Source organism: Saccopteryx leptura, chromosome 3 (genome assembly GCF_036850995.1).
Source record: "Saccopteryx leptura isolate mSacLep1 chromosome 3, mSacLep1_pri_phased_curated, whole genome shotgun sequence".
NCBI classification, from domain to species: Eukaryota; Metazoa; Chordata; class Mammalia; order Chiroptera; family Emballonuridae; genus Saccopteryx; species Saccopteryx leptura.
Window position 1 is genome coordinate 116,994,451 of NC_089505.1, and position 27,526 is coordinate 117,021,976.

Here is a 27,526-nt window from a genome sequence, read left to right on the forward strand (position 1 = left end):
CTCCCCCAGCCCAGTGACTCCCAGGCACGCTGCAGAGCACCCAGCCTCCACTGAGAGTGAACCAGAAACTGCCCTGGGGTGTCACACTTCACTGTTCAAAAGTGCTTTCACACACATTGCGGGAAGCTTAGGGTTTTAGCTTTACCTCCACCCACGGAAAACCCTGTGACTTTAGGCAAGGCCTTTAGCCTCTCGGCCTGGTTTCTCAACTGAAAAGTAGGGCTAATACCACTTGCCCTGTCTGGTTTGTGATGTATTTACAGGGATCAGATAATGGGGAGAAGTGCTTTTGCGAAACAATATGTCTGAAGAAATGTGGCCCATGAGGTGTGTTCCCAAGACGCCCTCCTGGCTGGGTCTCCCCTTTGGGCCCTCTCATCCCGGTGTGGGTGGGCTGACTGGGCTGGGGGCCCACCGTCACTTCCTGCCCGGCAGCGCCTAGCAGAGAGCGGGCGCGGGGGAGGTCTGTGCTGAACACTGACTCGTTGGCATGAGGATTCCGTGCTCCCGCCTCCCTGTGGGTGGAGCACTGGCACCCTTTCCCGGGCCCTCTCCCACTGACCACCAGGTCGGACGCCGTCGGGTGCCATCCAGCACATTCTGTGCAGCTGCCACCTGAAACCCTGGAGGTAAACAAAGCTGGTCTTACTGCCCCCAGCGCAGAGTCTGACTTTCCTGCAGAACCACAGGCTCAGGATGAAGACTTGCCTCGGGGCACCCAGCTAGAAAGCAGAGCAGCCAGCAACCTGGCTGCCCCAGCCGCCCCAGCCGCCCCACCGGCCCAGGCAGGGTCAGGTGCCCTGACCCGGGATCCCGGAATGCTCTGTGTATTTCCGTTCACAGCACTTGGTATGTTGTTTGCCTCCTTCCAGAGGACCGAGGACTGTAAGCACCTCATGGCCCTGCTACCAGCCTCACTTCGGTGCCCCACGCCTAACCCAGGGTGGGGCGCCTCCGTGGCACAAGTGGCTGTCTGGTGGTGCCCTTTCCTACTCCCACCAACCCTGAGCACAGGCTGCCTCGGTGCCCATGCTGAGAGCTCTGTCAACAGCCTGGGGTGCCAGAGACCACAGTCCAGGTCCACGTCTTCCCCATGTTTGCTGAGCTGCCTTCACCCCCTCCGGAGCTTGCAGGGCCCTCTCCTTTCATCCGGGAAGCCTACCCCACGCCGACACGCCCTCGCATGAGCGCCACACACACAGCCACATCGCGTCACAGCTCGGACCCTGCCATCGCCTCCTGCTTCTGAGCCCACACGACACCCTAATTATATGCGCTTTCCTCTGGTCCTGTTCCCCTTGAAAACATTTGGCCTTTCATGAGCTCTATTAAGACAGTCTGCTGTCTTCACGTGGTTAGCATACCACATTGAAATGCTAAAGGTCATCTGCCTTGATGTGGAAACTTCTGGAATCAGGCAGGTATAGTTTTCTATAATGTTGAGTATTTACTAGGTGCTAAGCACAGTGCCAGGGGCTTTGAGAGCATCCCTCATGAATACTGCTGAGCACAATGGGAGGACGGGACTGCAGGAAACACTCGAAAATCACACAACTCCAAGCATTGGAAGTGTCTTGCTCACTCAGCACGTGGATGAAGCTCATGTTCTTTCTTTTTTGTGTGTAACAGAGACAGAGAGAGGGACCGATAGGGACAGGCAGACAGGAAGGGAGAAAGATGGGAAGCATCAATTCTTTGTTGCAGCGCCTTAGTTGTTCATTGATTACTTTCTCTATGTGCCTTGACCGTGGGCCTTCAGCAGACCGAGTAACCCCTTGTTGGAGCCAGCGACCTTGAGTCCAAGCTGGTGAGCTTTGCTCAAACCAGATGAGCCCACGCTCAAGCTGGTGACTTCAGGGTCTTGAACCTGGGTCCTCTGCATCCCAGTCCGACGCTCTATCCACTGCGCCACCGCCTGGTCAGGCAAAGCTCATGTTCTTTCCAGTAACGTGGTACTCTCTCCGTAGGGCGAGTGAATCACCAAACAGGACAGGAGAGGACCAATGACTAAAGGAACAGGGACCATCCCTACAGGATCATTCCCATGAGCATGCTCACACACAGTGCCGTCTCCCAGCTGAAAAACAACCGTTCCTTCACTGCACATCTCCCTCCAGCTCATCCCTCTGGCCCCACATTGAGCCAAACTCCTGAAAAGAGCCGTCCATTCCCACCATCATCACGTAGGATGGGACGCCATCATCACCTCCCCTTCTCACTTGAACTCCCTCCAGCCCATCTTTTGTCCGCACCACCTCACCAAAACGTCCCCTGCTGAAGTTTTCCCTTATCTCCATGTCGCCAAATCCAGAAGTGGATTCCCAGTGCTTTCCTGGCTCCACCTCTCAGCAGCTCCGACAGCACTGCCCGCTCCCACCTGCACCTCTCACGGCTTCTGGGACTCCATCGCTCTTGGGTCCCCTTCTCGTCTGTTGGATGCCAGTGTCCTCAATCCCCTGACATGTCCAGCCAGGCTCAGTCTTCTGATTCTTCCTCTGTCTACACTGACCTCAGTCTCCTGACTTTGAACACTATCCACACGCCAGTAATGACCCCCAAAGTCACACTACCTCCCCTTTCCCTGAACTCCAGGCACATATATCCAACTCTCTATTTGGTGTTTCCACTTGGATACCTAATGGGCTCCTCAAACTCCAGCCTAACGTGTACAAACCAAACTCCCGGTTTCCACATCACCATCCCTCCTGCGGCTTTGGGCTAGAAACTGTCTTGGTGCTCCTTTTTCTCATGCCATCCAATCTATCAGCCACTGCTGTTGGCTTTACTTAAACAGATCCAGCACCAGAGCTGTTTCACTGCCGACACCCTGCTCACACCACTGTCCCCTCTCGGGTCACTGAGGCAGAGCTGCTCCTCTCCCATCCTCGCCCCACAGCCCATTCCCCACGTACACCTTCACCAAGGCCTTCCAAAATGTAAGTAGGATGCTGTCACGCCTCTGCTCAAAACCCTCCAAGTGTCAGGTCCTGGCTGGGTGGCTCAGTGGTAGAGCATCAGCCTGGGTGGCTCAGTGGTAGAGCATCAGCCTGGCATGCGGAAGTCCCAGGTTCGATTCCCGGTCAAGGCACACAGGAGAAGCACCCCTCTGCTTCTCCACCCTTCTCCCTCTCCTTTCTTTCTCTCTCTCTCTCTCTCTCTCTCTCTTCCCCTCTCACAGCCAAGGCTCCATTGGAGCAAAGTTGGCCCAGGCGCTGAGGACAGCTCCATGGCCTCCGCCTCAGGCGCTAAAATGGCTCAGGTTGCAGCAGAGCAACGCTCCCTAGTGGGCATGCTGGGTGGATCCTGGTCCAGCACATACTGGAGTCTGTCTGCCTCCCCCTGCTTCTCACCTTGGAAAAATACAAAAAACCCTACCAAAACCCTCCAAGTGTCCTGACTCACTGAGTCAAAACTCACAGTGGCCGACTAGGCTCCAAGGTTCTGACTTCATTACTGTTTTCCTTCTTACCAACTCTGCTACCACACTGCCCTCTGGACATACCTCCCTCCTCAGGGCCTGACGTGCATTCTTTCCCATCAAGGATTACACATGTGTGCACATGCACACACACACTTCTTACCTATTTCCCTACTACAGTATAAGCTCTCCTAGGGCGGGGTCTTGTTTTGTTTGCTAAACATTCCCAGCACTGGCTCAATAGACACTGGTTGAATGAATGAATGAATGAATGAGCACTGGGAACAGGCTCCCAAACACACCCACAGCATCTCAAGCCCAGGAGGGGACTGGCACTTGGGCCAGAAGAGCAGAATCTCCAGTTCTGCTCTTTCTCTGTCTCCCAGAGGTGGGTGCTGCCCCACATACGGAGGCCCTGAGGTATGGGGACCGAGGCCAGGCAGCAGAGCAAGACGCATGTGGCTGACACGGGGCTGAGAGGCCACAGCACTGCTGACTGCTGCTCCTTGCCAGAGAAGGATTAATAATAATTCCTACCATTCACCCAGAGCATTCCAGTTCACAAAGTACTGTCATACCCGATACACACAACTGCCCACATGCTGGGCAGAGTGAGGACTGTGATCCCCATCATAGAGATGACAACTCCAAGGTCCCCGAGGTTAAGTTCTGGCCTGGGGCTGCACAGAAAGGCGCTAAGCGGGGTCCTGAGCCAGGCCTCCTTGCATTGAGCCTGCCCAGGGCAGTTTTTACCCAGTGCGACTTCTGGGGCAGGTGGGCATGTTTCTAGTCTCTGAACAAACTACCAAGTAAAAAAACACAAGTCATTTATTCTTTGGTTGTCTACACAGACACTTAAATACTGTATCGCTGTCACATGGCTACCTGTGCCGGCACCTGCGGTGGCTCTGAGCCTGCATCCTGAGCCCTCAGCCGGGTCCAGAGCGCAGCTGGCTGTCTGGCCATGTCCACTCCAAGAGCAGCAGCACCGTGCGGACGGCTGTGAGCAGGGGCCCCTCTCTGGGCAGCAGACGGAAGCGCCCCACTGCTCCGTGGCCCCCAGCAGCTGGCCAGGCCAGGCCGCAGGATGGAGTTCCTCACATGGGTCTAACAGTCCACGGTGAGCTGGACGCCGTCAGAGCTCATCCTTGCGCCCTGGCTCACTGCTGGAGACAGTCTCCTCTCCAGGCTGGTGCGGGCCCCGCTGCGCCTCCTGGGGCAGCTCCTGGAGGAGGTCCATGTCTTCCGGGCTGAAGAGCATCCTCACCAGGTCGTCTGCCTGCACCCTGTCCTGCAAGGACAAGCCCTGCTAATCAGAGAGGCTTCTGGACCAGATCCTCACCACCTCTCAGGGGCGACCTCCCGGAGAACAAGAAGGCCCTTCCTCAGGGGCCTCCGAGCTCACCTCCTTCCCGACAGGTCCTCTCTCTGGGCAAAGCCAGCTAAGGCAGTGCACAACAAGGAACCAAGAACCAGGGTCACTCCTCATCATGCCCCCTTACCTGGAACCCCCTTACAAGTAGGGAAGAAAGGCCAGTGAAGATGAGGCAAAGTGACCATGATGACAGTGCTGGAGCGAGGAGCCCCCCGGACTCCCAAGCCGCCAAGCCCTGTGCGCCTTGCCTGTCTAAGCCAGCGGCAGGGACTGGGGCAGGCGGACATAGCAAGCCCTTCGGGCCACACAGTGCCGGCGGCTCTCACCCGCTCACTGTGCCGGGCGTCCAGAGTGAACCACAGGGCGATGGCACAGCGCTGCCCTCTGGTGACGGCCTTCACTCCGTGCGGGTTTTCAGTACCGGAGGAGAACCCCACGGCCCTTCCGCACTGGGGCTGCACCTCTGCCTGAAGACAAAGGGGACATAGGACAGACTGTGACCTGCCTTCAGAAGAGACATGGGGTCACTGGGTCCACCATCAAGGGTAGGCCCTCAGGCTAACTTCCCAAAGACCAGAGCTGAAGAGTAACCAGGTGACCAGTCACAGGGGTGACCAACACACCTCACAGTCCCCCTGGTTTGGGGAGCGCAGCACTGGCCACTGGGAAGACCAACTGGCTGTTTTGCCCGGCATTTTGAGGGTTTCTGACTGTAAGGAATGGGGACAAGAACACACTTACCGTTACGGTCTTGGCATCCAGTTCAGTGAAATAAAAGTTTCCTCCATCGAAGTCTCCATTTAGGTACAGAATGGCGCTGGGAGAGGCAGAGAGCGTCTCGACACAGCCCTTCCCCTCTTCCCGCTCCCCAGACGACCCACTGCTCCAGGGCCTGCGTCTCACCCAGAAGCTGGAAGGGTCTTTCACAGGAAGAAAGCCTTCTAGAACCTTCTCTGAGGCCTCACAAATCACTCCCAACTTTCCCCAGAGAATCCACCATGCCCTTCTCTGGGGTGCTGCTGTACCAAGCCCACCGTTCACTGTCCTACTCATCACACTACACTGGAACGATTTCCTTACTGTCTGACTTCCTATCCAGAGGGTCTGGGGACAAGGGGTTGGATTCTGGGAACAACTGCTCCCAAACCTGTGTGTGTGTTGGGGGAGGGGGCAAAGAGCAGGGCACTGGGGGGCTCGGAGGGCAGGCTGGCACCTGTAGTCCCGGAAGGTGTAGGCGGGGGGCTCCTTGATGCACACGAGGGCCTCGGCGTTCAGGATGCAGTTGTCCACGTGGACCGGGTGGCTGCTGTCCTTCCTCTCAGCCTGGGCCTCTGGGACCAAGGGGACACCCGTTATTGCTGAGGTGCCTCAGGAGATACTGCAGCTCTCCTGTTGGCATGGGGGGTGCTTCCCAAAATGAGTCTGGGTCTTTGGGAATACCCAATGAATAGGGGTCTCTAGCTAAGATGCATCAGTCCAGGCGTCAGAACAGAACCACCTGCATGCCCAACACCATCCCTGAGAATCACTGCTAAACAAACTCTTGAATGCAGCATTCCATAACTTGGCTTCTGAGGACCTCACCAGTCTCTTCTGCTTGCCCCCCACCCTGTTAACCCAACTCTCCAGGATGGCAACGTTCTTAGTTCCCCCAGCCACTGGGCTGCTCAATGCCTCAGCTCCTTTGCACATGCTGTTCTCTCTGGCTTGAACATAACCTCAGGTACTCCACAACTCCTAGTCATCCTGCACAACTATCATCACCTCTTCTAGAAAGCCTTCCTGACTGCCCAGGTAGAATGACTGTAACTTCCTCTGCTGTCTTGTCACACTGGGTTGCCATTATTTGTTTATGTTGGTTCCCTGGTGAGAATGAAAGGGACCATATCCTGTTTCTCTATGTCCTCAGCGTCCAGCCAGGGCCTGGGCATAGCATGTGCTTAGCAAAGGCCGCAGGGGTGCAGGAGGCCCACCTTCAACTGCAGTGCGGCACACCAGGTGGGAGTAGGAGAAGTAGAGGGGCGTGTCCAAGCGGAAGTAGGACTCCATGACGCGCCGCACTTTCTCCGTCACGTTGTAGTACAGGTGGGCGCTCTGCAGGGGAACTTTCCCTTCCTGTCCCAGCTGCCAAAGAGACCAGTGGTCACCTGCCCTGAACACCCCTCTGCGGGCCGACAGGGACCACTGAGGCCCCAGGCCCCACTCCTCATCCCTGCCCTGAAGGTGCAGTATCTCTGCCTCCACACATAACGCCCCAACACATTACACTTTCCTTCTCCCACTTCTCTTTCGGAGGAATCTGTGCATGCCATGCCCAGGTGCAGAGCCCTGGAGTCAGCCACTCTTCAGAAAGCACTCTCAGCTTTGTATACTGGTCTTACCTTGCTTGCCTCATTTTATTATTCTTGGTCGGATAGTCAAAAGTTAACCTCACCCAGCTTAATTTACCCTCCCTCCATGGCAGCTGGAACGTCGACAGGCAGACATCTTTACTCTTTCCCACAACCATCCCCAGCTCCTCCCCGAAGCTTGGCCTCCCCCTGCCCCTCTCCACACTCTAGAACGCTAAGTGCTGACCCTACCTTGAGGGCTTTGAAGACAGTGACACCATAAAACTTTTCGTTGGGGGTGTGTGGGGAGGTCTGGCCCCGGTAGCCATCGCCTGATGTTGCTGCTGCCTACAAGCCCCCAAAACAGGTGGAGTTAGCCAGGGCAGCTGACCACCTCCACTCAGACCCTCTGCCCAGGAGGCACTGAGTGGGCGGAGCCCGGGCCCCTCAGGAGAAGCTGTGCTCACTGGGTTTCCCTTACGTTGGTCAGTCTCTGCAGCTCCCGACACTCGTCATCAGAGATCATGCCGTCCATCACCACCCGCTGGGAACCATTCAAGACTTTGGAGTTCATGGTGAGATGGATGCCTTCATAGAGCAGGGGGCCACCTGAAAAGCAATGACAAGATCAGCCTAAATCCAGCAGCCATTCTGTCCAGAGACTCTCCTCGGATACTGCTTCCCTGTGAGGAATAGCAATTCCAGTTGATTCCTGTTCACCAGAGAAATCTCCTGTTTGGTCACTTCCAAAGGTTGGGAGTTCCAAAGGACAGAACTTGGAGCTGAAAGATAGGAGACCCAAGTCCTAGCCCTAGCACCACTCCCAAACAGCTGCTGGCTCGTTAGACCTTCACTCTCCTAAAACATGAGCTCAAGAATCAGAAAGAACTGGGTCTGACTCCTGTATTCATGAGCTGTGTGATGTTGGCAAGTTACTTAACCTCCCTGAGCCTTAATTTTCTCCTCTATAAAAATGGCGTCTTCCTCATGTGATGCCTGTCTGATCTAAAGAACAATAAGACACGTTAAATGCTTAGCATGATACTTGGCACAGAGTAATTGCTCAGAAGTTTAGCTATCATCATCATCATTTAAAATGAGGATCTTATAATCCACCCAACCTACCTCCCAGGCAGTTAAGAGAATCAAGACAAATTAACACTGAAAGCACTCAAAAACAAAGGAAGTCTGGACAAATTCCTTTCACACGCCAATCTTGTTAAGTTAATCACTGTTCATTTGAGCAGCTGTAGAGCAAAGGCCGACACTTCTATTCTTATGCCGTCTCTCTGTGCTGGGGACATACCGGAGACTCAATCCAACCCCATCTATTACTGAAGCGGCAGCATGTGCCAGGCACTGTGCTAGACAAGGCAAGGGATTTCCACCTGAAGACAGCACCCATTCCAACAATAACATTAATACCTGTTCCAACAATAACAATAATGAGCATGAGACAGACCTTGTGAACAACAAAGAAAGGTGCCCTGAAGTTCAACAGAAAGAGGGAGGGGTCCCAACTGGCCAGGAGAGTAAGAAAGGCTTTGTAGGGTGTGTGTAAGACACTTCACAGGCAGGGATCATGGGGAGAGATTAGGAAGGGGGACAGGCATGAACAAAGACCTAGGGGCAGAGAGAGGCTCCAGGCCAGGAGCAGCCCAGTGAGGATGAAGAGAAGGTGTAACAGGGAGCGCAGAACAGATGCTTCAAGGGGCCGGCAGGGAGGACACAGTCAAGGCCCCTGTGTTTGGGAGACTGCTCTGGCTCCATGCGGGAAGGGGCAAGGACAGACAGGAAGAGGAAAGACAAGGGCAGACAGGAGGTGCTGGGGACTGAAGCAGGCCTGCAGCACTGGGAAAGGAAAAAGGCTGGGTGTGAGGAGAAACAGAGCAGAGGGGCAACCGGGAGGCCTCCCGGGAGGACTGGAGGGTGGCCACGGGCGAGGGCGGAACCCAAAGGGGAGGTTTGGTAACAGGATGAATATGGAAGCTGGGAGAAAACCATTTGGGAGTAGGGAGACAGGACGAGTTCTGTCCTACAAATACTAATGTTACTGTGACATGAGTCTATTTCTTAACAAAAGCCAATTCTCAGCACTCTCTCCAGGTGGAAGTCTTGTTGGCAAGTTAGGAGGGACACCAAGGCAAGGTTAGGCCCTGAGCATGCTGGCTCAGACCCTGAGGCGGCCCACGAGGAGCGTGGCGCTGCAGGGCCGCTTCCCGGCTAGCGTGGGGCTGGCCGCCTTGCTGCATCCGACAGCGCAGATGACCCCGCACTGTCCTCTCACCTTCTCGGGTCAGCCTGCTCACATCCAGCGACTCCTTGGTCTTCTCTTCCACAAGGGTCTCAATCTCCTTCATCAGGTTTCCAATCTCCTGGGAGATGCGGACGGCTGTTTCCCGTTCTGACCTGTGAGCACAGCCATTCTGAGGACGTATTCCGGGTCTGGCTCCGGCTCCCGCCCCTACTGCCCGGACTAGACCTGCCCACCCCTGGCCAGGAGTTCGCGTCTGCCTGGGCTCAGAAGGCCTCAGTGCTCCATCAGACCGACCCAAGCATGCAGTCTCTTCAAGGTCCTCACTTCTGTTTCTCTTGTAATCTCCTGGGAATCACATCTTCTGGCGTCCATGAATCCTAAACACAGGTCAGGAAAAAATTAACAGTGTAGGGTGACTTGGTTTATCTGCCAGGTCTTGATGCATAGAATAGGGCCCACAGGAGAACCCACCACGTCACCTCCTCATCTTGGGAGATGAGGCGAGAGGTCTCTGAACCTGAGCCACCTCTAGCGAGCTGCCCATTCTGTCTCACAGAATGACACGGTTTCACAGATTCTATGTTGGCTCACCCCTAAATTTTTTCCCTAAAGTCATATGGTGCACCACCACCCCCATTCCTTGCCCTCTCACACTTTTCTACCCCCCAAATTCCCCCCACTCTGGCTCACCGGGTCAACAAAGGGAATTCCAAAAACATCATAAGCAAAGAAAAGCAGCTCCTTCTCCAGCAGGCTCCGCTGTCGGTACTCCTGGGCGCTCTGAAGAAACAAAGTGGTGGGAACGTCCTGGACTCGGCCCTGCCCACTGCCTCTCGGGGCTGCCCGCTGCCTTTCCACACGTCACTCCCAGTGGGAACTGAGGCTCCTCTCCCCAGCACAGGGGTGTCTGTTCCCCAGCCTCGGACAAGTCTCACTGCTATGCTCAAGCAGAACCACTGAGGTGGCAAAACCAGGTTTCCCTTGAAGGGAAAAATCCCCTTCCTGCCCCGACATCCCCAATAATTTCCAAGACAGAAAATCTAATATTTCTCAGGGTATATGAACATATTTCTCAGAGGAGAGTTCCTTCTTTAATTATTTTTTAAATTATTTTTATTTATTTTTTTTAGAGGGGGGGGGGAGAGAGAGAGAGAGAGAGAGAGAGAGAGAGAGAGAGAAGGGGGGGAGGAGCAGGAAACCCCAACTCCCATATGTGCCTTGACCAGGCAAGGCCAGGGTTTTGAACCGGCAACCTCAGCATTCCAGGTCGACGCTTTATCCACTGTGCCACCACAGATCAGGCGAGAGTTCCTTCTTGACTTTTCAGTTTAATCCTCAGAAAGGAAACCCCGGTGTTAGGTGACTTGACTGTAATTCACTGAATCTTGATAGCCTCCTGAGATGTATACTATTATCCTCATTCTACAGACAAGAAGCCACTGAGGTACCGAGGGGCTATACAGGTTATTTTAGGGGACACCATAGGAAATGGTAGAGCAGGGACCTGCACTCAAACCTGGGTCTTTCCAATCCTAAAGCCCACGCACTTTTCCTGGGCCACTGCCTCCCCTCAGACTCGGAGCAGGCCGTGTCCCTCCCTGGAGACGGGCAGCTGCAGCAGGAGCAGCTGGGTCTGGCATCTGGCCCTTCCCACAAGTGCTCATAGGCGGGGCTTACCCAGGACAGGGACACTAAGTACCTTCCGGGGTCACACCTTTCTCTAGGTGCCCTGCTAGTTTCCAAGCAGCAGAAGGAAGGAAAAGAAAAAGAAGACATCATCAGTTGAAACAAAAGACGAAGGCAGTAAGGAAAACGTTATCGGTGTCAATGAGTCCTATACCATCTATTACACAGTAAAGAGTAAATGTAGCTACTTACTATTTTTTTTTAACAAATAGGAAAACAGGTCCAAAGTTATAGCCATTTTTACACACACTGTAGATGGGGTTTGGGACACTGGTAATTGAGGGCCACAGTGATAAGCCACCCCCGTTTCAGAAAGTGGCTAAGGTCGGAAGTGAAGAAACTGGCCACCTGCTACATGTGCTCCATCAGCAGGACCCCCGTGGTGCTACCCATCCACATAGCACTTTATACACACTGTATCATGCCTGTTGGCTCACTATCTCATTTGAATCTCAGATACATTCTCTGTTGAAGACAGAGCAAGAACACAATCCCCTTTTATAGAGGAAGAAAGATGCAGAAGGGCAATGCAGTGTGCCTATGATTTCCGTGACGTGCCCGATATCACACTGCCAGTAAGTGGAGGAGCGAGGATTTGAACACAGACTAGTGACTTCAAATCCACCTCATTGCTCTGGGCGCAAGAAGGAAGGGGTCTAGGGTCTGTGCAAGGCATATGTACAAATATCAAGGTTTACAGTATCAAATTTCACCACATTAAAAACAAAGAACTTTTCGTGTTTTTAATTACAAAAATAATACCCATTCACTGCAGGAAAGTCAGAAAATCTAAATGAGCAAAACACAAAAATCAACCATGATTCTACTACCCAGAAATAACCATTGCTAACATTTTAGTGCATTTCATTCTGGTCACTATATTATACAAATTTTTCTCTTTGTTTTGGAGGGAGATGGGAATAATGGTGAGAGAGACATCAGACGGTGGCAGGAAGAGAGGATGGGCAAGAAAATGGAGAAAAGAGCTTGTGAGTGAAAAAAAATGAGCATAACATTTAAAATGATAAATCTTGGCCTAATGGCATATCAAGTCTCAAAGTAGTGGGTGCCGAAGAGGGGCAGACACGCTGCCTTGCAGTTCTGCCTTTCTTTGACAACTCAGAGAACAATCGTCTGGGCCCAGATCATGCTAAGTATAGTAATTAAGGCTCAGCACCCTCTCCACACTTCCTGTGCTCCCTTATTCTCCAAGTGACGAGTGCTCAGGGCACCCTGTCCCCATGGCGAACAAGTAGCATTGGCTCCCCTCCTGCCCTCTGGTCTGGCTTCAGCTGACAGCTGCCCTAACTGATACAAGTCTCTCACCTCGCGGGGGCCAATGGATCTGGCTTGTTCTTCTCCAACCATGGTGGTATAGTAGGCCAGATTCTGGGTCATCACCTCATCATTGGGGAAGAAGAGGAGATAGGTCTTGGCACATTCGATAGCCTGTGTATAATTCCCAACTGCAAAGTGGTAGAAAAAAATGGCTGAGAAGGGCCTAATCCTGGATACCAGGAACCACTCATGTTCATTCTCAGAGAAGCACAGATTAGAGGGGAGATGCTACAGGAGAATTAGAATAGTTATATAGACTGATATATATATAAAAGTTGTATAAATATAGAATATAGAATTGATTTTAGGGTGCTCAATATCATCAGGGCTATCTAATATGCATGCCCACATCTTCAAAAATTCACAAGTAATTTATACTGGCCTTAAATTCACACTAGCCTTGAAGTTAGACCAATTTCAGGAATATGCCTGTTTTCCTATCTGCTTTTCCCTATGGATTTTCAAAAGAGGGGGTAAGATTACAATAGCAGATTGTTTCTTTGTTGGCATGTGTTAGTTTCCTCAATTCATCTATAGACATCATATACCCATGGGTATGCTGTAATGTTTAGCACAGTAGGAAGTCAGTCAAGCCCTGTTGACTTGTTTTTCTAGATAGTGACTGAGCCCCTGAGAGCACTGTGTGATACAAGGGAGAAGTCTGAGAAATGTCCCATGAGCTGGTTTAAATGGTAGTACAACCTAACCTTTGCGGTAACTTAATTCAGATGCAAAGTGTGATTATAAATGTCAAAGAATGGACAAGAGAGAGGTCCTGGAGTCTCCCTTTCCCAGCTTTTCAGGCTGCTGGTGTGGGCTTCCTTGGCTGGTGGTTTGAGTACCCAGGGATCATGTGGCACAGAGCCTCCCAGAGCCACAGAGAGAAGGCAAAGGAGTTGGAGCACAGTGGCCACAATCTCTGCCTACTTTGCTTTTGGCTTTTTACTTAAAAGCAGCAAAGACAGAGGAAAGTTGGTCTTACTGTTATAGTAGGCAAATTGCAGATAATTGTAATGCGAGGGGAGGAAGTCCTCAAATGGCTTCTCTCGGCTTGGGTGGGAAGCCAGCTCTGTGACACAGTTCTGCTTACAGCTGAGAACCTGGATGTAATGATCTGAAAAGAATCAAAGAGGGGGAATAGCCATGAGGTCAGATTTAAGAAATTTAGAAAGGCTGAAGATGCCATGTGGGTGTTATCACATTGTCCTCAGGGCTTGGGCAAGCCCGGCCGAGGACCGGCGCCATGCCCACGCACCTGTGATGGCCTGGAAGAGGTCAGCGTTGTACTCGAGGTAGTTGTAGCCGTCATAGTCATAGGGTCCCTCACAGAGGGCCCGGCACTCCTCGTCCGCCACAAAGTACTCCTGCAGCGCCGCCTCCAGGTGAGGCACCGCTTCCTGCGGCTGCTCCTCCGAGTAGAGTCGCACACCCAGTCGGAATTCATCCTACTGGGAGGAAGGAGCACTCAAACGCAGGCCACAGACAGCCCTCTATCCTTGTCCCTGCCACCTTCACACGGTCCTCATTTTCTGCTCATCTGGTTGTGGAAGGAAAAGATGGCTGCTACATAGCGAAGGCCTTTTGTAAATGGTCTTCACTTGCTTCTTTTGAAATTTAAAAACATTTACTAAATCTAGATGAAAGATGCGGGAGTTCATTGTAATTGGCTTCACTCATTTTTCTGTGGGCTAAAGTTTTAAAATAAAAGTTGAATGAAAAAAGGTTTAATTCTCAAATATTAGAATGTGGTCTGTGGTGATGAGAGCCCGCTCTGGCAGCAGGGGTGACTGGGCAGCAGCCAGCAGCTGGTCCCGGACTTCTCTTTCCCTCTCAGTGGGATGCAGCTCCCATTCCTGTGGGCGATGCCACTTTTGTCACAGAATCACTAAAAAAAACCCAAAACACCTAAACTTCATGTAGCTGTATAACATACTAGTACACAATTTACTTCTAAAAGTCATTCTGATAGTTTCTAGGATCTCCATTTCTAAATGATTAAACCTTAAGAGAACATATACTCTTTATAAAAATGCTATTATGATATTATCATCACAGATACTCTCTCTTATGGAATACATACCTTTCCTGCTAAACAAATAGAACAGAACATTGGAGAATACTATACATCTTATTGTAGTGAAAAACAAAACCTACATGACCAAAATACTGTGACCAGTAAATTAATACAACCTATGTATAAGATGGGCTATCATGCAGCCATTAAAAATTGTGTTTTGAGACCTGTGGTGGCACAGATAAAGCATCGACCTGGGATGTTGAGGTCACCGGTTTGAAACACTGGGCTTGCCTGGTCAAGGCATGTATCGGAGTTGATGCTTCCTGCTTCCCCCCCCCCCAAGTTCTCTCTTTCTCTCTCTCTCCTATCTCTCTAAAAATAATAATGAATAAATTTTAAAAATAAAACAAAAATAAAATTGTGTTTTGAAAGAACATTTGAAGACATGAGAAAAGGCTCATGATATAAGGTTAGTTCAGAAAGAATGATGAAAAATACATACAGGCCCTGGTGGGTTTGCTCAGTGGTAGAGCATCAGCCTGGCATGTGGATGTTTTAGGTTCAATTCCTGGTCAGGGTACACATGAGAAGTGCCCACCTGCTTCTCAACCCCTCCCTCTTTTGCCTCTCTCTCTCGCTCTTCCCCTCCTGCAGTCATGGCTCGATTGGAGCGAGTTGGCCCCAGGCGCTGAGGATGGCTCCACGGCCTCCACCTCAGGTGCTAAGAAGAGCTTGGTTGCTGAGCAACGGAGCAATCACCCAGTAGGGGGCTTGCCGTGTGGATCCTAGTTGGAGCACATGCAGGAGTCTCTCTCTCTGCCTCTCCTCCTCTCACTGAATAAAATAAGGAGAGAAAAAATAAAAATACACGCAGATTTTGACAGCTAATTATGTTTAAAAATTACATATAGAAAACTTAATATACAAGCCAAAACATGAACGAACTACTGGTTTTCTTAAGGTGGCAGTATTATAAATGATTACTTTCTATTTTATACTTAGTTGCTATTTTTCTAATGTTGTAAAATGAACATACATAACTTCTGTAATCAGAAAACAACCATAGAAAGTGTCACTTTAATAAAAAGAGAGAAGAGGATAAAGTTTTTCACCATGTGAGGTTCGGCTTCAAGATCCTTGAAGTCAGCCTCCTTTACCCCAGACATGGTCTGGTAATAGTCTAGGTTCTGACGCATCTCGATGTGCTCAGGATTGCCCACGAAGAAGGTGTGCGCTGCTGCTACGGCTTTCTCCAACTTGTTTATCTAAGAACGAAGCACAAGAATGTGATTCTCACATCAGAACCCTGAAGGTTTGTGTCCAAATGTGCAGTCCACAGTAAACAGGAAATCTGTCTTCCTGAGCCTTCCATTAAGTGTGCCCCCGCCTGCCTGCCCCAGAAAACATCTACAGCAGGAACTACAAACCGGAGATTAGGAGCACAGGGCCCTGGGCAAATTTTCAGCTATTTCCCAAATCAGGCTTAGGGGGTCCCCAAATTACAGGGGGTAATGCATCAACAGTGTAAATAGTATACTTGAAAACAAAGGTCGTATTGTAGGGGGAACCTGAGAGAAGACTGATTGTCCCAAATAATATACTCTCAAAATTCAGATGTACTGATTGAGCTGAAGAAAATCTAAGGCTTTAAGGATTTAGGGTTAGGGGAGAAAGAGCAATTAACAATTTGACCATGCCTAATAATTTGCCTAGGAAAAGAAAATTTTTTGTGTATAAAATAAACGTTTTGACACATTCAGGAGAAAGGCGGGTAGTTGAAAAAATCCTAAGGTCCTACACAAAACCCAGACATGGCATCTTCTGACTCAAAATCCAGGACTCACGAGGTTAAAACAAGTGACTAGTCAGATATCTGAAGGGGGGAAATGTGCTACAGGTCTCAGTAATGCCCACAGCAATGGACCCCAGCATATCAAAGTTACACAGGTTCACATGCGGAATCCAAAATAAATCACTGATGATCTGTTATTGGTGAACTAATGGGCTCTGGTGTCAGAGAGACCACTGATAAATCTAGGTTTCATTACTCACTTTCTGGGGCTCTCGACAAGTTAAAGTTTATAAATCAGTGCCCTAACCTGTTATCTGGAAACAGTATTCACTACCTCAACGCATTGTTAGGAAGGTTAAACCAGGTAATAGATATGCAACTTATAACACGTGGGGCTGGGCACACAGTAAGTGTTGAATAAATGTAAATCATAGCATATTATTAATATGCTAAAATTTTTTCTTTTTTGATCATTGGTACTAGTAAAATGCACACTAAACAAGGAGTCAGTACTGACTTTACCCCTAAAATAGCTAAGTGACTCAAGGCCAATAATCCCCATTTCTGTACCTCAGTTTCCTTAATTATAAATTCTCTCACGTCCATTCAGTTTATGGATTTATTCTCTCCCATCATTCAGCATTCTTGCTTCCTCTGTTCTCCACCTCCGCACTCCACCCGAGCCCTCCGTTACTCCCTAAGCACGAGGCATCTCGTTTCTTTCTCTCATGTGAACCACTGCACTCACTTCCTAATGGCTCACCCTGCCGCCACTTTCCCCTTCTTCCAAGGCTTATTCCACATGACTTCCAGGATTAGCATTCTTTTAACAGTTTTTTAAAATTGATTTTAGAGGGAGAGGGAGAGAAACACACTGATTTGTTGTTCCCCTTTGTATGCATTCATTGGTTGATGTCTGCATTGATGCCTGCATGTACCCTGACCAGGAATTAAACCTGCAACTTGTTGACTTGTTGTATCAGGATGGTGCTCTAACCACCCCAGCTACCTGGCTAGGGCCATGATTAGCATTATAAAGCCCAATTTGATGACAGTTCCCTATAGTTTACAAAATCCTCTTCCTGGTCTGGCCTCCCTCCACCTGGAATGGTCATCCTTGCTCTCCTCTAGCAATATCTAGAATCAGCTGAAAATGTCACCTCTTTTTTTTAAGTCTCTCTAATTTCTGTGAGACACAGCTAGATTTGTCTCTCCTTTGTGCTTCCATAGTCCCATGCACAGACCCTTTTAGTTGCCTTCATTATAATGATTCTTTTTTTTTTTTTTAAACAGGGACAGAGAGAGAGAGTCAGAGATAGCTAGACAGGACTGAAGAGAGATGAGAAGCATCAATCATCAGTTTTTCGTTGCGACACCTTAGTTGTTCATTGATTGCTTTCTCATATGTGCCTTGACCACGGGCCTTCAGCAGACCAAGTAACCCCTTGCTCGAGCCAGCGATCTTGGGTCCAAGCTGGTGAGCTTTTTGCTCAAACCAGATGAGCCCGTGCTCAAGTTGGTGACCTCGGAGTCTTGAACGTGGGTCCTCGGCATCCCAGTCCAACACTCTATCCACTGCGCCACCGCCTGGTCAGGCCATTATAGTGATTCTTTTTTTTTTTTTTTTTTTGTATTTTTCTGAAGCTGGAAACGGGGAGAGACAGACAGACTCCCGCATGCGCCCGACTGGGATCCACCCAGCACGCCCACCAGGGGCGATGCTCTGCCCCTCCGGGGGGTCGCTCTGTTGCGACCAGAGCCACTCTAGCGCCTGGGGCAGAGGCCAAGGAGCCATCCCCAGCGCCCGGGCCATCTTTGTCCAATGGAGCCTTGGCTGCGGGAGGGGAAGAGAGAGACAGAGAGGAAGGAGAGGGGGAGAGGTGGAAAAGCAGATGGGTGCTTCTCCTGTGTGCCCTGGCCGGGAATCGAACCCAGGACTTCTGCACGCCAGGCCGATGCTCTACCACTGAGCCAACCGGCCAGGGCCCCATTATAGTGATTCTTAATAGCAAAGCAAGACAAACAAAAAATGACAAAGTCAAGCATTTTAAGAACTGGAATGTAGTAGGTACTCAATAAATGTCTGTCAAAGAATTTTAAAAAGTGCTGTTAAGTGACATAACCAAAGGCAGCCCACTTATTTTGGTTTCAAGTCCACTATTCTTCTGAGTAACTAGGAGGAATGGAGCAGAAACGTATACACAAAATACTTGTGGAGAGGTGGCACTCTGAGGTCTCCAAGATTTTCTGTCTCTAAGTTGAATTGAAGGTCTGTTAAACTACTGATATGACAGATATGCAGCACAGCTCCTTCTTTTTTCTCCCAATAAAAATGGGACTAATAATAGTACCTACCTTACAGGATATTGCCAGGATCTGGGCAAATGAATTAATAAATGCAAGGTATTGTATTTAAAATAGTACTGCCTGAAAGTATGTGCTGGCCATCATCATCAATCATCATCACCATCAATCAATCATCATCATCATCATCACCATCATCAAGTAAGCCAGTAGTACTCTAAATTCATGTATACACTTGGATTTAGTGCTCTCTGGTACTCCTGAAATTACTCATTTTGTTTGGAAACCTGACAGAATAGCCAGAGGGTCCCCCCACAGGGAGGGACCAGACGGCCCCTACTGGCGACGTGGCAACCTCACGTCTTGAAAGAAAGCTGCAGCACTCAGGCAGCAGGAAAAGCATCACTGGAAAGGGAACCGGAAGGAAGATATTGTAGAAAAGTCCTAGCTTCTCACTCGGACACTTACAATGAAATCAGGACGAGAAACCCAAGCTGCCGCTTTAGTTCCCGATAGGAGGCCTCCCGGAGAAAAAAGGCCAAATTATGCTTGGTGGGTGCCTTAACCCCAGGCTGGACCTTTGGGATTACCATCCGAAGGCAAAGCAGGCGAGGCAGGTCTCCCGACAGGGTCCTTGCTCTCCCTGGGTCCGAGGAGAGCTCCCGGGTGTAGAGACCAACTTCCCTCCCCGCGGACACTTCCCGGGCCCCCCCTAGATCCCCCTTCTTGCCTTCAACCACGCCCATAAGGACCTCGGCCACCGGAAAGGTCTGCACCTTAAAGTAGGCGACCTGCAGATAGTTGTAGGGGCTCCGTTTGTGGAACTCCAACTCCAGCTCCTCGCTGAGCGAGTGGGCGGCCAGCGGCCCCAGGCAACGGCGCAGACAGGCGGCGCGGTGCAGCAGGCTCCCAAAGAAGCGCAGATCGTGGAGGGCGGCGGCGCCCGAGGCCTGCGTCAGGCTCGGGAGCGAGTCGGGGTCCAGCTCCCAGGGGAAGTCGGCGGCACACCGGGTCCGGCAGCGCAGGCGGAGGGCGCGCAGGGCGGCCCGCGAGCGCAGTGCGCGCTCCATGCTCAGTACCACCCCTGGCCAATCCCCTCGCGCGTAGGCCGCAGTCCCATCGGCGAAGAGCCGATCAGGCGCTGACATGTCCCATCCTGTCTCGGACTCGACTTGGGTCCCGGAGGCAGCGGCGGCAACCGCCAGCAGAGTGGTCAGCAGCTTCAACACGCGAGCCGCCATCACTGCCTCAGACCTAACCAGATTGCTCGACACCCGCCACGGAGACCCGAGTCCCACCCCTGGGAAGCCCCGCCCCGCCCCGCCCCGCCCCGCGTGAAGCCCCGCCTCCCAAGGTGGGCGATGCCTGTACGGAGGGTTTACATGGCTCCGCCCCTCAGAGGAACCCTGTGCGTCAACCAAAACCCCGCCTCCGACCTCCGCAGCGCTGACGCTCAATGGCCAGGAAACACGAAAGCTCCGCCCATGGGCCTTGTGCGCATGCTCTTCAACTGCGGGCATCCCGGGTAGTGTGGGAGATACGGTGGTGTCATGGAGGACTCTGCAATATCCGGGGAGACTGAGGGCGTTCCTGAAAACCGAGTTCAGTCGGCGACAGAACGGGGAGGTACGCGGGCGGAAGGCAGAAGGGGGAAAGAGATACTCACAGGGCAGCTAGACTGCCGGGCTCCGCGGGAGGCCTGGGGCGGGCGCTCATGGCCTGTGTTCCTGGGTGTGTGTCACAGGAGCCCTGGTGGAGCTCACCCCGACCCCCGGCGGCCTGGCCCTAGTGAGCCCCTACTACACGCACCGGGCCGGGGACCCCCTAGACCTCGTGGCGCTCGCAGAGCAGGTGCAGAAGGTGAGGAGGTGCGGCTGGGGAAGTAAATAACCATCTTCGTTCACGTTTGGCCCTGCGTCGGATCTCACAGCCACTTAAGTGTGGGGAAGCATTTTTTTTTGCCTCCATTTTACATGGGAGAAACTGTCATTGCGAGTCAGTGGCCTGACTTGACTCTAATCTGAGACTAAAGGCCCTGTCAGCTACAACTTGAGTGCCCGTAATCTCCCTTCGTGGGAAGGTTTGTACAGCACTGTCAATATTCATTAGTTCATTTGGGCTTTAGGACAGGTCTGTGAGGTAGACAGTGCAGAAGTTATTCTTCTCATTTGACATGTGAAGAGAAGTTTCCAGGAAAGTTCAAAGATCATTCTAACGCAGATTCTGCCGGGAATGCAGTAGTCCACTTAAAACTGTCTCCCGTAAGATCTTTACCTGTTACCTGGGAGCTTTTAAAACTTGACATCTTCTAGAAGGGCAAGGACTCCAAGTTTGTCCTCTGTCCTCTTTCATTGGATAGTAGTGAACAAGCCCAGTGCTTAGACATTGATTGCTAAAAGAAGTAAAATAAGGAGGAAATGTGAAATAACAGAAAAAGCACTGGAATTTGGACACATGAGTTTTAATCCTACTTTTGATATTAACTTGCACTGTGACTTGAGGCAAATAACTTTTCTATGGACCTTAGCTTCTTTTTAAAATGCAGAGTTTGAACTAGGAGAGTTCCCAGTTCTAAAGCTTTGAAAAACCAAATTCTGTCTGACCAGGCGGTGGTGCAGTGGATAGAGCATCCGACTGGGATGCGGAGGACCCAGGTTCGAGACCCCGAGGTCGCCAGCTTGAGCGTGGACTCATCTAGCTTGAGCAAAAGCTCACCAGCTTGGACCCCAGGTCACGGGCTCGAGCAAGAGGTTGCTTGGTCTGCTGAAGGCCTGTGGTCAAGGCACATATGAGAAAACAATCAATGAACAACTGAGGTGTTGCAACGAAAAACTGATTGATGCTTCTCATCTCTCTCTGTTCCTGTCTGTCCCTATCTATCCCTCTCTCTGACTCTCTCGGTCCCTGTTAAAAAAAACAACAAACAAACAAAAAAAAAAACCCAAACAAAAAGACCCCCAAATTCCATCTACTCTCTTGTACTTCCAGTTGTAGAACCCTCTTCAATTTGTACTGGGCCCTCCCTTAAAGCTGTGATATCCACTCATCTTTGTATACACTATCACATTTGGCCTTGGTTATGTTCAGAGGTCTTTGTTTTTGTACAAAAATATTTAATAATTAATATGCTCAAATTTCCTCACATATATTCCTCTATACTTCAGGTTTTGTGTTTCTTAAGAAATATTCAAATGTTTAGGAAAGTTCCTTTGATTCAAACCTTGTCCCTTCTCTTTTCTAAAGAGGTGGGGAGCAAAGTATAACCTTTATGAATTAGAAGAATGTCATGTGTCTGTTTAAGCAGATCACTTTTATTGGGAGGGAGGCTTCCAGGGCCAAATTTTAGGCAAACATTTTCATGGGTTACTGAGTAACCATCATGTTTATTACAATGGCCTGAAACAACACAGTGTTTGATCTTCAGCCTATAATCTAGTAAAATAGGATATGTTATTGTGCTGCCGCCATTTCTCCCATGTTATCGCTATTTGAGAAGCTGAAGAAAAAACACTCGAGATACAAACAGATTGAATCAAGCATATTTTCTGCCTGTGTTCTGAGATGTACTTCCCAGCAGGACTGACCTCTGACATGCCTTTTAGGTACTAACGTGTGTTCAGAAAGCTCTGATTTGTAGTTAGACTGATCTCTGTTCAAATCTTCAACTGCGATGTACTAGCTGTGAAACCTTGGGCAGGTTGCATCACCTTTCTGAGTTTAATTCCTAAAATGAGAAAGTAAAGTTATCATCTCCAACTTCATAAGGTGTTATGAGAATTAAATCATAATATATATAAAGGGCCTCAGTGATTGGGGGCTAGAGTTTGTGCTTAGTAATTATAAGTATTCTCATTTCTGTTTTAATTAGGCTCTTAAAGTGTTTACAAGGAACAGAGATTTGCTGCCTCCACCTTAACAAAAAGGAACTACTTTAGTTCTGTAAACCACCTAAGGAACCTCATTGTCCTTGGAACAAAATGCAAATTCTTTTGCTTTGGCTTCAGAAATACCTAAAAGTTTCTCCAGTTTTTTTTTTGTTTGTTTTGTTTTTTAATTTTTAATTTTATTTTTTACAGAGACAGGGAGTGAGTCAGAGAGAGGGATAGAGACAGGAACGGAGAGAGATGAGAAGCATCAATCATCAGTTTTCCATTGCGCATTGCAACACCTTAGTTGTTCATTGATTGCTTTCTCATATGTGCCTTGACCATGGGCCTTCAGTAGACCGAGTAACCCCTTGCTGGAGCCAGCGACATTGGGTTCAAGCTGGTGGGCTTTTGCTCAAACCAGATGAGCCCGCGCTCAAGCTGGCGACCTCGGGGTCTCAAACCTGGGTCCTCTGCATCCCAGTCCGACGCTCTATCCACTGCGCCACCGCCTGGTCAGGCTCTCCAGTTTTTTGCATGGCTTGCCCTGTCCTTTTATTTAGACCCATTAATGTCACATCCTTAGTGAACAGCCTTTTGTCTGTAGAAGGCTATCCCCTACCCCATCTAAATGACGGTATTATTGAGTGCCTCTACACATGCATTCCAATTGCAGGCCTCACCACTCGTTGTTGTTATTAAACCAGTTAATTCTTTGATCTGCTTCTACTACCTAATTAGGGCTGTTTCATTCATAATAGTGCATCAGTATTCCAAGTACATATGATACTATCTTTAATTATCTTTCTTTTTGGTGTCTGTATTACTCGCTAGTGCTGTGCTATATAATATGGTAGCCACTAGCTACCGAATGGCTGTTGGAATGTATAGTGCACCTGAGAAACTGAATTTTAAATTTTATGTAATTTTAATTAAATTTTAAATCCTGATAATTATTAGAAACGTTTAAGTATATTTTGTAACAATTTGACTATTGGGATTGATTCAGCTATAAATTTTATGAAGTCTAAATGTAGATCAAGTATTTACAATAACAATTTAGCATCTGAATTCATAAGTGCTGTTAAGTATGAAATATACATTTAATATGAAATTTAAAATACCTCAACAAATTTTAAGGTTAATTGTATGTTGAAATGATAATGCTTTTGATATATTGGGTTAAATAAAATATATTATTAGAATTATATTTAGTTATTTTTACTTTTAATATGGCTACAAGAAAATTTAAAATTACATCTGCAACTTGCTTTCTATTCTAAATCTATATTTGTATTAGAGTGTAATCTTGATGAAGGTAGGGACCTCTCATTTTGCCAGTGCATTCAGTACCCAGCATGGTGTCTGACACACAGTAGTTGCTAAATTTGTATTTGTGGGACATTTTACCTTAAGCTCCCTCAACTAACTAACAAATTCTCTTAATGTTTTTTAGTTCAGGTTCAAGTTTAACCTAATTTCTTTAACTTAATTGTATACCACTGGAAGTTAATCAGCTTTCCTTGAACGTAAACTCAAAGTTTTTTTTTTTGTTTTTTTTTTTTGTATTTTTCTGAAGCTGGAAATGGGGAGAGACAGTCAGACAGACTCCCGCATGCGCCCGACCGGGATCCACCCGGCACGCCCACCAGGGGGCGATGCTCTGCCCCTCTGGGGCGTCGCTCTGCAGCGACCAGAGCCACTCTAGCGCCTGGGGCAGAGGCCAAGGAGCCATCCTTAGCGCCCGGGCCATCTTTGCTCCAATGGAGCCCCGGCTGCGGGAGGGGAAGAAAGAGACAGAGAGGAAGGAGGGGGGTGGGGTGGAGAAGCAAATGGGCGCTTCTCCTGTGTGCCCTGGCCGGGAATCGAACCCGGGTCCCCCGCACGCCAGGCCGACGCTCTACCGCTGAGCCAACCGGCCAGGGCCTAAGCTCAAAGTTTTTGACACATTTATGATGCCTGAATGATAATCCTTCCCATTACATCAATAGGTCCCACCATCTCTTCTAGCTTTCAAATTTATTTGATTTATTTTGAGCAATTTCCCCTGCCTTCAGTTGCATTTTCTAGCACACAGGCAGTCTTATGTGTACATTATAACTTTGTTTTAGGTCTATACCATAGCAAAATCTTTTAAAATACATTTTAAGTAACAATTATGAATGTAAATATAAGTCCAACTGAGTTAATGGTCATATTAACAGATACTTTCTGTGTATACTAGATTGCTATCTAGCAGGTAATAAGAGCCATATCACAAGTGTCTTTGGGTTTTTATTGTAATTAAAATAAAATTCCTGATTTCAGAAATGTTTAAGCGTGAGAAAATAAATGGAAACCTGAGGAGTAAGTGTGGTTAGTCAGACAGAGAGCAAGGGGGAAAGTGTATTAGATGGAGGAGAGGGCATATATATTTGGTAGCAAGAGAAAGAAGGGTATGTTGATGGACCAAAGAAGTTCATTGTGACTAGAACACAGAGTGAAAAGGGTAGAAAGCTATGGGAGGTAGAAGAGAAGGAGCACTTAATTTGGGGGTGTGTGGTCAAGTGAAGGTTGACTTCTCATAAGCAGTGCTGTTTGAGCTGGGCTTTGAGATGATGGGAGTTCTTGGAGAGTGATGAGGATAGGAAGAATAGCATAAGCAAAGATGCTGATGTAACTCTTCACATTGGGATCTGAATAAGAACACCATGGAAGTCTGATTATTTTTCAACCCACAGTTTAGTTTTCTCTCACCTTTAGGCTGATGAATTCACCCGGGCAAATGCCACCAACAAGCTGACAGTGATAGCTGAGCAAATCCAGCATTTGCAAGAGCAAGCCAGGAAGGTAAGTCATAGGCAGGCCTTTATTTTCTTCATTTAATTCACAAGATTGACTGAACTTGCTTATAATTATTGTAGCTTGTCTTCACTACCTCCTAAAAATAGAGAAGTATTGAGTAAAATAGAATAAGCTCAAGAGGTTAAAAGCTAAGTTTTTTCACTAGGAGGAAGTTCAGTGAAGTAAATCATTTTGAGGGGAAAATATGTTTTCAGTTATAAAAGTAATGTACTTACTACTGAAAAGTAGGAAAGAAATTTTGGCCTTGGCCAGTTAGTTTAGTCAGAGCATATCCTGAAATACCGAAGTTGCAGGTTGGATCCCAGGGCAGGGCACATATGGGAAGCGACCAGTGAATTCACAGCTAAGTGGAACAATGAATGCTTCTCTCTCTCTTCCCTTTCCTCTCTTTAAAAATCAATTAAAAAAATTTTTTTTTGGTTTTCATTTTAATTTAAAATTTTTTTTTTCTTTTTTTCCAAGTGAGAAAAGGAGAGATAGAGAGACAGACTCCCACATATGCCAGACCAGGATTCACCTGACAGCCCCCATCTGGGGCTGATGCTCTGCCCATCTGGGGCTGCTTTTTAGCACCTAAAGCAGAGGCTCCATGGAGCCATCTTCAGGCCCCGGGCCTGTGCTCAAACCAGTTGAGCCATGGGTGAAGGAAGGGAGGGGGTGTGGAGAAGCAGATTGTGGCTTCTCCATGCCCTGACCAGGAATCAAACCCAGGACATCCACACGCTGGGCCAATGCTTTACCATTGAGCCAGTTGGCCAGGGAAAGGTCTCTCTCTCTTTTTTTTTTTTAGAAATAATGGTACTTTTCTATATGTATATGTAGTATTTTGTTTGTTTTATTGATTTTTAGAGAGAGTGGGAGGGAGAGAGGGAGAGAGCAGGAACATTGATCTGTTTCTGTATGTACCCTGTCTGGGAATCAAACTGGCAACCTCTGAGCTTCAGAACGATGTTCTAACAAACTGAGCTATCCAGCCATGGCAAAAAAAAAAAAAAAAGTAGTAAAGTCAGTAATGCTTAACATTTTGAAATGTAATTCTTCTAAAGGAGTTTTTACAAGATCATAAACATAGAACAGTTTCTAGATTTTAACTGGGATGAGCACTGAATATGAGTACCTGTTACCTCCAATTCCTAATTGGTTACCTCTCTGTGGTTCTTAGGTATTGGAAGATGCTCGCAGAGATGCTGACTTGCACCATGTAGCTTGTAATATAGTGAAAAAACCTGGCAGCATTTACTACCTTTATAAACGGGAGAGTGGTCAGCGGTATTTTTCTATTATTTCTCCAGAGGTAAGAGCACTTATTTTTACACAGAAATCTACTCTAATCTTTGGGAAATTCTTGGTGTATATGTGAAAATGTAGGCATAGAGGCTGGTAAATGGTTTCCCAGAAAATGGGAGGTGGTATGAGCCCAGATATGACTCTGAAAAGTATACATGTGTGTTTAAATTATTTCACAGCCACTATCTCTGTTAAGGGAAGAATCTGATGTGTAATGTAATACTTTCTAGGATGATTCTGACTGGTCTGAAGTGAAAAGCCATAAAAGAAACTTGTGGCATGATTAAGAAACGTCTTTGTATTTTACCCTAATCAGAACTGACTCCTTTGCCTTCTCCAGGAATGGGGAACAAGTTGTCCACATGACTTCCTTGGTGCCTACAAGCTACAGCATGACATGTCCTGGACCCCATATGAGGATATTGAGAAGCAAGATGCTAAAATCAGCATAGTGGACAAGTTGCTCAGCCAGCCAATGGCCCTGCCGGCAAAGCCTGATCCCAACTTCCAGGGACTGACTCAGTGAGAATGGACTCTGACAAACAGCTCTCATTCAAGGACCTATCACCTCCTTGTTGCCCCCCTTCTCTGCCTTGAGGGGAGGTGGCATGAGAATTGAGGGTGTGTAGGTGAATCACAAACTTCTTGGAAGGAAACCTTGTGCGATTGTAATGCTGTCATTATTTTAGTTGTGGTAATGAACCACATCAGTCTTTTTTGGGATCCTCTGTGGGTCATAGATACACAACCAGTCAGTTTCAGCATAGTGTCCTTTCCTTCTTCTTAGTCTCCTCTGTTGTCCTCATAAGTCAGAGCATTAGAGAAAGAAGAATTTCTTCTTCCCATATAAAGACTGGTGACGATTTCCAGAAGGGGGCTATTGTAAATTTTTTTGTAATTGGTCTTTAAGATTGGGTTTAGGCTACTTAACAGTTGGAGCAACTTCAGCTTCAAATTCACCTGGGAACAAGAATGTTGGGTAATGGAGGCTGATAAACTTGGCTTGGCTGCA

At 48.6% G+C, this 27,526-nt stretch overlaps 2 protein-coding genes across 2 annotated transcripts; one reads left to right on the plus strand and one right to left on the minus strand.

The window, feature by feature from the left end:
* Positions 1 to 4,228: 4,228 nt before the first annotated feature.
* On the minus strand, positions 4,229 to 19,809 carry P3H1 (prolyl 3-hydroxylase 1). Its single transcript, XM_066376034.1, has 15 exons — positions 19,294 to 19,809; positions 15,534 to 15,686; positions 13,660 to 13,849; positions 13,387 to 13,518; positions 12,393 to 12,532; positions 10,071 to 10,160; positions 9,705 to 9,757; positions 9,411 to 9,532; positions 7,605 to 7,732; positions 7,376 to 7,471; positions 6,767 to 6,917; positions 6,007 to 6,124; positions 5,535 to 5,610; positions 5,120 to 5,260; positions 4,229 to 4,709 (listed from the first exon to the last, which is right to left on the minus strand). The coding sequence occupies exons 1-15, from the start codon at positions 19,756 to 19,758 to the stop codon at positions 4,554 to 4,556; spliced, it is 2,211 nt and encodes a 736-aa protein (XP_066232131.1). The 5' UTR covers positions 19,759 to 19,809; the 3' UTR covers positions 4,229 to 4,553.
* A 209-nt stretch (positions 19,810 to 20,018) lies between these two features.
* C3H1orf50 (chromosome 3 C1orf50 homolog) lies at positions 20,019 to 27,526 on the plus strand. The gene is made up of 5 exons (XM_066372138.1): positions 20,019 to 20,143; positions 20,262 to 20,377; positions 25,126 to 25,212; positions 26,390 to 26,521; positions 26,855 to 27,526. The coding sequence occupies exons 1-5, from the start codon at positions 20,068 to 20,070 to the stop codon at positions 27,038 to 27,040; spliced, it is 597 nt and encodes a 198-aa protein (XP_066228235.1). The 5' UTR covers positions 20,019 to 20,067; the 3' UTR covers positions 27,041 to 27,526.

What these genes read in the sequence shown, in the direction of transcription:
- P3H1 (XM_066376034.1), bottom strand. Translation starts at nt 19,758, where the DNA reads ATGGCGGCTCGCGTGTTGAAGCTGCTGACCACTCTGCTGGCGGTTGCC. An exon ending in TGCAGGTCGCCTACTTTAAG is followed by an intron (nt 15,687 to 19,293) that starts GTGCAGACCTTT and finishes CTTCGTTCTTAG; the next exon opens with ATAAACAAGTTGGAGAAAGC. An exon ending in AGCTGCAGAGACTGACCAAC is followed by an intron (nt 7,472 to 7,604) that starts GTAAGGGAAACC and finishes GGGGGCTTGTAG; the next exon opens with GCAGCAGCAACATCAGGCGA.
- C3H1orf50 (XM_066372138.1), top strand. Translation starts at nt 20,068, where the DNA reads ATGGAGGACTCTGCAATATCCGGGGAGACTGAGGGCGTTCCTGAAAAC. An exon ending in TGCAAGAGCAAGCCAGGAAG is followed by an intron (nt 25,213 to 26,389) that starts GTAAGTCATAGG and finishes TGTGGTTCTTAG; the next exon opens with GTATTGGAAGATGCTCGCAG. An exon ending in TTTCTATTATTTCTCCAGAG is followed by an intron (nt 26,522 to 26,854) that starts GTAAGAGCACTT and finishes TGCCTTCTCCAG; the next exon opens with GAATGGGGAACAAGTTGTCC.